Here is a 12,392-nt window from a genome sequence, read left to right as displayed (position 1 = left end):
GATGTCACAGTACAGGGATAATAAACAGTGATGTCACAGTACAGGGATAATAAACACAGTGATGTCACAGTACAGGGATAATAAACACAGTGATGTCACAGTACAGAGATAATAAACACAGTGATGTCACAGTACAGAGATAATAAACACAGTGATGTCACAGTACAGGGATAATAAACACAATGATGTTACAGTACAGGGATAATAAACACAGTGATGTCACAGTACAGGGATAATAAACACAGTGATGTCACAGTACAGAGATAATAAACACATTGATGTCACAGTACAGAGATAATACACACAGTGATGTCACAGTACAGGGATAATAAACACAGTGATGTCACAGTACAGGGATCATGCACATAGTGATGTCACAGTACAGAGATAATAAACACAGTGATGTCACAGTACATGGATAGTAAACACAATGATGTCACAGTACATGGATAATAAACACAATGATGTCACAGTACAGAGATAATAGTGATGTCACAGTAAAGGGCTAATAAACACAGTGTTGGTCACACAGATCAGAGTTGCGCACTGCAGCAGCGCTGGTGGGTATAGTGGTGAGTATAGGTTACTTTATTACTTCAATAGATTTAGGGGCAGTGAGGGGGTTTTCATATAAATTGAACATCCCTTTAAAGTGTACCTAAACTTTAAACTATACTTTTTAAATCCTATTCTAAATGTGCTTAAAATAATTGTTGTAATATACTTTATTTATTTTTTCTACTTTCTATTTTTTTCTACATGCAAAATAGGCACATGAAGTTCAGAATCCGATGTGCGATGGTCCGGTCTGTACAGTGCTATGTGCGGCCACAAGGAAATCCAGACTCCAGTACACAGTGCTGTATGGGAATACGGATTCTAAAGAGCAATAGGCAACTGAACTTCAGGTGTCTATTTCTCATTAGCAAACTAAAAAAAAATATAATAATAAATGTACATTACAAAAAATTATTTTACCACATTTTGTGGCAGGTGCAGCACTATAAAGTGCCTTTTGCTCTGTGGCATTCGAAGAATTTTGATATCTCTGACTTTTTAGTCTAACCAGACTGTCTATTACTCTGTAATTCCTCTAGCGCCGTTCTAGGGAAGCAGTAGGTTTAAAGAGCACACCAAATGCTCGAAATAGCTTCTTTATTAACTTCAACTTTTCTTCATATATAACACTGCCGCCTCCGTAGCAGATAGTGCATGTACAAAACACGTGTTGAAAAGATATCACAAAATGGCGGTATGCATAAGATGGTGGTTCAACCGTTCAATCTTGTCATTCAATATAAAATGGTGGATATATTTCTCTCTTGAGTATCTGTACTCTCACTTTAAGTTATTTAAGCACTTTATGATTTCTCTGAGAGGTATTTCTGAGGTTTAACAGTTCTACTGGCTAAACTGGGTTTGCAGTAACTATTTGCAGATTTATTATGATCTGGTATGCAATTTGGATTGCAATATGGAATTTGAATTTGGATTGTAAACTTTGTAGTTTGCAGTTGGTGGAACTGTAAGTAAACACACATATAACTTGTTCAGTATACAGTTCTAATCACTATATTAACAGTAGAAACATTATATAACTGTTTTAAATACCTATTTTGGCCTCTCTGCTTCCATAAAACACAGAGTGAATGTCTGTTCAGCTTCTCTCCTCTGGTGTAATGATTCTAGCAGCTCCTGCTAAGGGAATTTCCCACACAAAGCTGTGTGTGAGGCTGGCTGTAATTGGTCAAAACTCTTGCTGTGTGTGAGGCTGGCTAGGATTGGTCAAGACTCCTGCGCAGCAGCAACAGTTTAACTCTATGCTTTCTGCTGTTTCTGCTATGTCATTGAGCTTACCTTACATTATATAATGAATCTTAAAGGCATAGTATCTTTTTCTGCTTCTGTGGACACAAAATATAACTCTTACATGACATCCAAACATAACAAAATAACTCTGCTTTTGTCTTCAACACACAAACATAGGAACTGTATTAAGGTTATTGGCAGGTTTAGCTGTATAAACATATAAGCTATATTAGCAACCTAGGACAGGTCTTAGCTGGCCATCTACACATTTACAATAGAATTTAATAAAGTTTTGTTAAAAGTTTAGGCACACTTTAAGGATCAGGTTCAATATTTCTGGTAGAGGTGGATGATAAGAGGTAATGGATATTAGATTTGCACTAAATATTTGTACAATGCAAGTCTGATGGATGTTAAAATATAAGTTAAAATATAATAGGTATTTATTTCACCCTACTTTTATAGGACGGGATACTAGATGGTTATTGTTTAGCAGGTATGCCAGGTTACTTGTCTGTGGTTTGACATTTGGTGGTCAATACAGTGGCCATTAACACTTCTATGACCAGCAGGACAATATGGTTCCAATGATGGTGATCTCTTCTCCCAAAGATCCAACTTACATTCTCCAAGCAACCCTATCTGAGAAAATGCAAAGTCCATGGGTAATAGAAATCAGACAGTAAGGAGGCTTTTGCAATGGTAGAAACACTGAAATTCTTCCTTGGATGGGAACTGTAATTTAGAGGTGTGTTTTTTTTTTCTCTTCTAAGCGGACAGGTTTTTCCTTTTGTGAAGTTTCTGCTCTGCAGCTTCAGTCAGTCAGATCCCCTCTCACAAAAATTAATTGAAACTGCAGCTGCATCCCCCTCCTCTCCCCTGCTCTTGGTGCTCTAATTATGGTATAACCTCGGCAGAGTTTTTGAGCTCTGTGGAGGCTTCTGAAGTTTCTGAACATTCAGAGAGAACCTACCAGCTGCTGCAAAGTGAGGGAGATGCCACCTTCCACTAATCAGATGTTCATATGCGCTAATGATTTATGCACAAGAAAATTATAACAGTAGATGTTATATGGGTTAATGACATGCAGATATACAGACATCACAAATTTCAAACAAGCAGAAGGCACTATGTATTTGGGCCTAGACTCATCCGCGTGTGGCACTGCCAACCTTCTCCTTGGTAGCCGTTTCAGGCCAGACTGGAGAGAGGATCAGCTTGTTTGTATAGAATTCCAACAACAAATATTTTGGCTAAGGTATTTAGGCTTCCATTGGATCCTGTACCCCTGTCCAGTGATAAAACCGCAATCTGGTGCACCGGTCTCTGCCAAAACAGACTGCACTCAAGCATTATATTTCAGTGATCAGAACCGTGTGCAGGCTGCTCCACTACATCTACTTCCCAGTCAGTGACAACACAGAACTATATTATTATAAAATATACTGTACTGAGCCCACTGACCGCACTGCCACATATGTAACACTGTACATATAGCCTTATAGAAGGTATATATGCTGCAACCTGGACCAGCCATTAAAAGGATATTGACCTGGGCTGCTGAGGGATGAAGAACAATGGTTGTTATGGGTGAGAAACAGTGGTTGCTATGAGATACAATAAAGAGATACTTTTGTTTTGATAAATTGTTACATTCAAGATTTAAAGAACAAATGTTCAATGTTGATAAAATTCTGCCATATTATACAGTGAGAGACTCTGTGCCACACATTTCATTCCATTTTGATGCCCCTCAATCTCAACTATATACTATGACACCACTGAGCTTGTTGGTTGACTGGTCTTGTCTACAGAATATATTATTTTATCAGACATAATTGGAGTAATGGAGTGATAAATGTGACACAGTATTACAATGGTTAAAACATAATTTTTTTTAAAGGGAATCTGTCACCATGATCTTGGATTATTATAAACAGTAATACATGAGTAGTATTGTAGATAAGGAGTTCAGATCCCTACTGCCCCCTTATTACCCTGCTGTCAGCATTCAAAGCTGTGCTGAAGTACACAGTCAGGACTGCTGTGCTGCGCTAACATAATGGAGAGGACTCCTGTGCTCATGTGCAGCAGTCCTGACATGAGTGCTAACAGCAGGGTAATAGGGGGCAGTAGGAAAATAAAAAATAGAGATCTGGACTCCTTAGGTGCAGTACTACTCATGTATTATAGCAAATAATAGCCCAGGATTGTGGGGACAGATTCCCTTTGACAAATAATAATTAACTAGTCGGGTTTATCGATCATTGATTGAAAAATTGCATAAATGGGTTAATACATTTCGCACAGTTTTCATACACCATATTCCATGACCATTTGGACCTATTTGGAGCTCGGATCTATTACTACATGAACATCCACTCCACACCCCTGACATGAATACATTGTGTAACAATTAAGGATAATGTATACATTCATTTAGATTAAGACTTTGTAATGAATATGATGTTTTTAGGTGCTTTTTTGTGTTTTGTTTTATTTTTTTATTTCATACAAGATGGAAGTCAAGAGCAGAATAGGAAAAAGTGATGAAACTTTGGACAGATATGCTGGTAATATTGTCTCTCAGCTGATTTGCAAATGTTTTGGCCATTGGTTTAGCAACATTTTTGTGAATTGTCATTTTTTTTTTCTTATTGTTCTTTGAGATTTTATTTCTAGAGGTTTTTCTAGAATAGTGAATATATACATAATAAAAGTAGAAATGATAAATATGTAATAGCAAAAAAGAATAATAGTAATAATAATGACAACACCCTAAATCACATGATATACCAACACTCTATACAAATTTACATAGTAATGCAAAACCAAACTGTTACATTACACCTTTTGCACTTAGCTTTAGATCAGCATGAGACAAGGGCCCCAGGATGATGTACAGTAATTAACCCTTTAACCTCTGGGGTTCTTTTTTTTTTATTTCTTTTTTTTTACTCTTGGTTTGTCAGATGGTCCTTAAAGTGTTGAAAGCTCAGGGGTGTTGATCCATCCCAGTACCTGAACCCAAAGATGGCAGTGACACAGGGCAAGGTGTGAGCTCCAGGAATAGCACAGGAGAAGTGATAAGCTGTCCTGTAAATGTGATAAAAATGACTCCCATCATAGTGTTTGACAGAATGATCCAGAATGATAAAGCAGCCTCTCCAGAGGGGGTAACAATGCTGGATTCTCCCTTCTAAGCTGCAGCCTAGAGGGATGAGGAGCCTCCATGAGCAGCAGCCTCCTCCTCCTCCTCTGCCTCCCTCCTCTCTCTCCCTGTATTCAGCTCGTTGTGATGAAAGCTGACATGCAGATCACTCCATACTAATGTGCAATAATTAACATAATAGCTGTAATTAAATGCACGCTAACAAGGCCATAAATATATCATGTAGTGTTACTGTCTCACTGCCCCTAAATGCTCTCTCATCGTCCATTAAAGCTGAGGCCTCCTGCGCGATGGATGTGTGCGCCATTCCAGCAAAAATAAATCCCACAGATCCTGGAGAGATGGAAGAGAAAGGACCTGGGGGTGCAAGGATAATGATACATGTCATAGAGAACAGAAAAGGGGGAGCACTGAGAATGGAATAGAGCAGGACATAGTAATATTGTAATCTATCAGAAATAAAACACAGGAATATCATCCCTATAGAATAGGACGGTAGAAAATATGAGAAAAACAAATGGGAAAAAAAATAGAATAAGTCAGTTAATCGAAATAGTAAGAATATTAACGCATCCATATAAGAAATAAAGAAAGAAAGAGAAATAAGAAAGAAAGAAAAAATATAGATAGATTATTTATTCAAATTTGCACCATAAAAGTCAATCTGGCGCCCAGGATTGTCATTTTAAGGGTTAATCTTGGAAAATCGATTCTGTCAAGAGTGTCATAAACTTGGTACAAGATATATCCATAGAGCCCTGTATACACAGTGCGGCTAAAGATTATTGCATCAAAGCTCTGTCACTGATTGGGATCAGTCATTAGTGAAAGTAATAGGATTATGGAGTTAAAAGCGGACATCACTGATTCCCCTGCTTCCTGCAAACCTCATAAATCCACTGCCTGCAGATAGATAGATAGATAGATAGATAGATAGATAGATAGATAGATAGATAGATAGATAATAGATAGATAGATAGATAGATAGATAGATAGATAGATAATAGATAGATAGATAGATAGATAGATAGATAGATAGATAGATAGATAGATAGATAGAACATAGATAGATAGAGAGATAATAGATTAATATTCAGTACTCAGTGTATTACAATGGAAAAAGATGAAACACACTTACAGTTTATATGTAGAAAAAGAGAAAGAACTGCTACTTAAAACTATTTCACCAGGTAAAGTACAGCATTAGGGTTACATGTAATTCTAAGTACACCAAATGTCAGCCGTGTCAAGTGTCACTAAACTCTGCTTTATGCATATGGATATAGATAGATAGATAGATAGATAGATAGATAGATAGATAGATAGATAGATAGATAGATAGATAGATAGATGGATAGATAGATGGATAGATAGATAGATAGATAGATAGATAGATAGATAGATAGATAGATAGATAGATAGATAGATATGAGATAGATAGATAGATAGATAGATAATAGATAGATAATAGATATAGATGATAGATAGATAGATAGATAGATAGATAGATAGATAGATAGATAATAGATAGATAGATAGATAGATAGATAGATAATAGATAGATAGATAGATAGATAGATAGATAGATACATAGAAACATAGATACATAGATAGATAATAGATATAGATGATAGATAGATAGATAGATAGATAGATAGATAGATAGATAGATAGATAATAGATAGATAATAGATATAGATGATAGATGATAGATAGATAGATAGATAGATAGATAGATAGATAGATAGATAGATAGATAGATAATAGATAGATAATAGATAGATAATAGATAGATAGATAGATAGATAGATAGATAGATAGATAGATATAGATTAATACCATAGAACACACACACTTGGGTCCAGTGCACACATGACAGATTATTATTGTGCAGCTTTGATATTTTGTATCCTCTGAGCTCCTGATCCTATTAGTGGGAGAGGCTCCTTCTCTGTCATCTGTGCACTTTTGGTTAAATACTTGAGAGGTGTGTAGCCAATTGCAATTAGGATTAGAGCAGGATTTACCTAACACCAGATCACAGTCAGATGGACAAGAGCAAACCAAACCTTTACACAACAAGTCCAGAAGTCCGAACCCTGAGAATATTATCTGGGTATTTGCGATTCCGTTTGTAAGTAGATTAGATATCGGGTCTTTACATGGGACTGCAGACACACTAATACCGGTATCTTCCATACAATACAGAAGCAGTAAAATGACAAACGCAGCTCTGCTACATGCACACGGTGGGCGCAGCCCCCTGCCCTGGCTGTACCGCAGACATTGGGGTCTTGTATTCAGATGAGATGTTTGAAGAAGAGATTACACGAATTCATCGCTAATAGACGTGAAAGGCGCCTGTTCACACCAAGCATCGGAATTAATGATACGAATTAATTCATTTGACTTTTATTGTGTTCACAAAAACAGCAACAAACGAATCCACGAATCTGCCCCCCCCCCAACCTCCTCCAAAAATATACACCCCCACCCACCCAAACACAAGTCAGGTGACCTTACCCCCCAAACGGTTGCTGATGACCAGGATCATCGCCTACAAGGAGCTGACAGACAATTAATGAAGAGGCCAATTAGAGATGTGACATTATTCACACAGGCTTCGGCTTCTGCTGCTACAATGCGAATATTTGTCGCACAAAAAAACTGGTGGAAACATTTTCAGGAAAATGACAACATAGAGATAATCAGGAAATGTAACCGCTGAATGATCTTATATTTCTAATTAGTTCTGTAAAAGATTTGTAAATTATCAGTGCGTATATATCAGTATGTATCAGTATATATCAGTATATATCAGTATGTATCAGTATGTATCAGTATGTATCAGTATATATGATTATGTGTCAGTATATATCAGTATATATCAGTATGTATCAGTATATATGATTATGTGTCAGTATATATCAGTATGTATCAGTATATATGATTATGTATCAGTATATATCAGTATGTATCAGTATGTATCCCTATATATCATTATATATCATTATGTGTCAGTGTATATATCATTATGTGTCAGTATGTATCAGGGGAATGTGCGCAGGATTTTAGTTACAATGCAGACTGGTCGGAGGAAAACGATTCTTCATATAGAAATGAGAAAGTGGAGCAGTGAACTTCACATAGATAGGGAACATTGCCTCTCACCAGCCTTGGCCTAAGAGCAGACACTTCAGACAGGAGCAGAGCGACTATTTACCGGTATTCACACGGAGCAGTCACTGGTGTGGAGAGAACAATTGATCCGGGTGTCAATTATGGATGTTTTAATTAATGCAAAAAGGGAAAACAGCTCTATGAGAAATGAAGTGGGGTCATTAAGGGGTTAATTTACCAAATAAAAGCAGGAAGAAAAGAAAGAAAGAAAGAAAGAGAAATTAGATAGATAGATAATTTGCAGTCCTCTTCAAGCTGATATTATACAATGGGCTCAGGGAACAATTAACCTGTTAATCTCCGTTTCCGATGTTTTCTCGGGTGTGTTGAATATAAATGGAGCTCTGGGGGGCGCTGTTCTCTTGCGGTCACCTGTGCAGTGAATAGCACCTCATTTCCTCAGCTTTCACATGCTAACAGCGCCATGATTGCCTCCCATACATCGACAGCCTTTGTGATGATGGCTTCTTTACATGTAATACAGCCATCAATAGATGTTTTCTCAGCCCCCTCCCCTCCAGCTGCTGGAGCCCCCTGCACCCCCTGTCCACCCCAGGCCTCCCTATCACCTGTCAGCACCATCCATGCCACCAACATATCCAGTGCTGCTAGCTTCTACCCAAGGCTTCTTCCTTCCAAGCTGCTTGAGATGCCAGAAGTTTCCCCACTAACCCCTGTCCTAAATCCTGCCAGGGAGGTGAGGGTGGTAGCTCCTGTGCCAGGGTGCATGTGGTGCCAGGGAGGTGAGGATGGTAGCTCCTGTGCCAGGGTGCATGTGGTGCCAGGGAGGTGAGAATGGTAGCTCCTGTGACAGGGTGCATGTGGTGCCCGGGAGGTGAGGGTGGCAGCTCCTGTGACAGGGTGCATGTGCTGCCAGGGAGGTGAGGGTGGCAGCTCCTGTGACAGGGTGCATGTGCTGCCAGGGAGGTGAGGGTGGTAGCTCCTGTGCCAGGGTGCATGTGGTGCCAGGGAGGTGAGGGTGGTAGCTCCTGTGCCAGGGTGCATGTGCTGCCAGGGAGGTGAGGGTGACAGCTCCTGTGCCAGGGTGCATGTGCTGCCAGGGAGGTCAGCGTGGTAGCTCCTGTGTCAGGATGCATGTGCTGCCAGGGAGGTGAAGGTGGTAGCTCCTGTGTCAGGTTGCATGTGGTGCCAGGGAGGTCAGGGTGGTAGCTCCTGTGTCAGGATGCATGTGCTAGCAGGGAGGTCAGGGTGGTAGCTCCTGTGTCAGGATGCATATGCTGCCAGGGAGATGAGGGTGGTAGCTCCTGTGATGCCAGGTTGTCCTCAGTCTTGCAGATGATGAGAGTTATGCTGCTGATGTCTCTTTGTTGACAATTTCATGAAACAACTTGAGTTGTGCATGGTTTAGCTGGGGGTGGGGGGTGGCAGGCAGGGGGGGTGACGTCAGGTGGTCATGTGACCCCCCCTGCTAGTATATCTTTAACTGGAAAGTAATCTATCAGCCAGTCTTTGCAAAGGGGACTTTAAAAGTGGCAGCGAGGGTAAGCCAGCCATCACCTAAGCAGCACCTTGTGGACAGTGCCCTGGCTCCAGCCCTCCTCTGGACACTCAGCGGACTCTGCTCCATTCCCCTCCCTGTCCCCTGGAAAATCTGCTACCTCCAAGCCTGGAGAGAGAGAGGGAGGGGGCACTGGAGAAGAGACAGCACAAGGCTGGCTGTGAGTGCTCAGGAGCTCAGCACTGGCTGACTTGCTTGCTGCAAGTTGGGTGGCCTGAAGACCCCACCGAGGACTTTCTTTGGAAATTTTGCTTGTCTTTTTGCCTTCCTTTGCACTACATACCTACCTAGCAGGTCAGCCCTGGCCAAAAGCTGTGATGACCCTATCTGGAGGCAGCAGTGATATGTCCGGCCAGACGGTGCTGACCCCTGAAGATGTGGACATTGATGTGGTGGGAGAAGGGGACGAGTCCCTGGACAAGGATAGTGACTGTGAGAGCCATCATGAACCTATGGAGGATGTGGAGGATCTCGGGGGGAAGGAACTGATAAGAAGCCCCTCAGACAGCAGCACCCATGAAGCAGAGGGCAAAGGAGACCTTCAGGAGGGGAATGCAACCATCCAGAGCAAACCCAAAAACAGCCTGGTGAAGCCCCCTTACTCCTACATCGCCCTGATCACCATGGCCATCCTGCAGAGCCCCCAGAAGAAGCTGACCCTCAGTGGCATCTGTGAGTTCATCAGCAATCGCTTCCCTTACTACAGAGAGAAGTTCCCAGCCTGGCAGAACTCCATCCGACACAACCTGTCCCTCAATGACTGCTTTGTCAAGATCCCCAGAGAACCTGGCAACCCAGGCAAGGGCAACTACTGGACCCTGGACCCCCAGTCTGAAGACATGTTTGACAATGGCAGCTTCTTGAGGAGAAGGAAAAGGTTTAAGAGGCACCAACCCGACAACCTGAGGGACCAGACTGCGCTGATGATGCAGAGTTTTGGAGCTTACAGCCTGGCCAGCCCCTATGGCAGGCACTATGGGCTTCACCCTGCAGCCTACCATCACCCAGCTGCATTGCAATACCCCTATATACCCCCTGTTGGGCCCATGCTGCCCCCAGCTGTCCCCCTATTGCCTTCCACTGAACTCAGCAGGAAAACCTTCAACTCCCACCTCAGTCCCAGCCTCCAGCTGCAGCTGAACAGCCTGAGCACTGCAGCCTCCATCATTAAGTCAGAGCCCAGCAGCAGACCCTCCTTCAGCATAGAGAACATTATTGGGGTATCAGCAGCCTCCTCTGTGGGGGCACAAACTTTCCTGAGACCTCCAGTGACTGTGCAGTCAGCCCTGATGAGCCACCAGCCCCTGTCACTCAGCAGAAGCACTGCCACCATCACCCCAATATTAAGTGTCCCCACAAACCTCCTATCAGGACAGTTCCTCCCTACAGCAGCCACTGCAGTAGCCAAATGGCCGGCGCAATAATCCCCGGCAAACAAAAAAAAAGACTAGAGCGACCCGCAAAAAATAAACCCATGAGAAGGGACTGCTGTCTTGTATCTGTACATCCCGGAATGCATTGTGTGCAGGTAAAAACTAAGTATTTGTATCAAACAAATTACAGCAAATCCTTATATTTGAACGATTTTCCTTCCTGGGTTTTTATTTTTGTAAGAAAATTGTAGATTTCCAGCACTGAGCTTTCATTTTTGTTGAAGGTTCATTTTAGGGAAAACGAAAAAAAAAAAAAAATGTATAAAAGAAAATTTTAAATAATACATTTTCAAGAAAATGGTAAAAAAGGCGAAAATCTAAAAGCAAGTCTGTTTCTAGATGAATGAAAAGTCTATGTATCTATACCTGTCATAATCCTTCGTGTTGTACACTATTTTGTAAATAAATTTTTTTAAATGTTCCATTGTCTCCTAATTTTTTTTTTGTTTTATTTGTTTATTTATTTTTTATCTGAAATGAGAATTATATTGTGCATTATATGCGGTCAGGAGTTAAGAGGAAATGTACAGAGAATTACCCGAAATAATCCGAGGATTAAGTGGAGATCGGATTAGGAACAGTTCGCTTTTTATAGTTTATACTCATGTGATAGATAGATAGATAGATAGATAGATAGATAGATAGATAGATAGAATATAATTTTACCTGCATGTTATCTATGTACCTATGTATGTATAATCTTCACATATTCCAACATTTCTTTTATGTTATATCATCTATCTTTTCCTACCTCATATCTATCTATCAACTGTATCTATCTTTTATATATCTATCTTTTATCTATTTTATATCTATCTATCTATCTATCATCTGTATCTATCTTTTATATATCTATATATCTATCTATCTATTTTATATCTATCTAATATATATATATCTATATATAGATATATATATATATATATATATATATATATATATATATATATATATATATGATACCGATCTTCCTATCTATATATGAATTATTAGATTTTTAAAGTTGTATTAAAATTAGCAGGGAATTATAATACTAAATATGATTTAGTCTTTTTCTATAGATAGATGATATTATCATGAAATAATAGTGCATTTTTTAAATCAAATCCCTCATACCCTATTTGCTCTTCGCCTATTTTATTTTTCCTCTTCTCTGATTTAATACCACGATATATCTATAGTACAATTTGCAGGTGGATCATTTGGTACAGATCTGCAGGAGCTGTGGCAGGGGCTCTGCTGATATTTGGGGAAGGGCTGAGGGTGACTTTTCGGGGGT

At 40.0% G+C, this 12,392-nt stretch overlaps 1 protein-coding gene across 1 annotated transcript; it reads left to right on the top strand.

Annotated features, from left to right (window-relative positions):
* Window positions 1-9,623: 9,623 nt before the first annotated feature.
* On the top strand, window positions 9,624-11,476 carry FOXD3 (forkhead box D3). Its single transcript, XM_040407141.1, has one exon. The coding sequence runs from the start codon at window positions 9,998-10,000 to the stop codon at window positions 11,102-11,104; it is 1,107 nt and encodes a 368-aa protein (XP_040263075.1). The 5' UTR covers window positions 9,624-9,997; the 3' UTR covers window positions 11,105-11,476.
* Window positions 11,477-12,392: the final 916 nt, after the last annotated feature.

This window comes from Bufo bufo, chromosome 9 (genome assembly GCF_905171765.1).
Source record: "Bufo bufo chromosome 9, aBufBuf1.1, whole genome shotgun sequence".
Taxonomy (NCBI): domain Eukaryota; kingdom Metazoa; phylum Chordata; class Amphibia; order Anura; family Bufonidae; genus Bufo; species Bufo bufo.
This window is presented reverse-complemented; position numbering and strand designations above follow the sequence as displayed.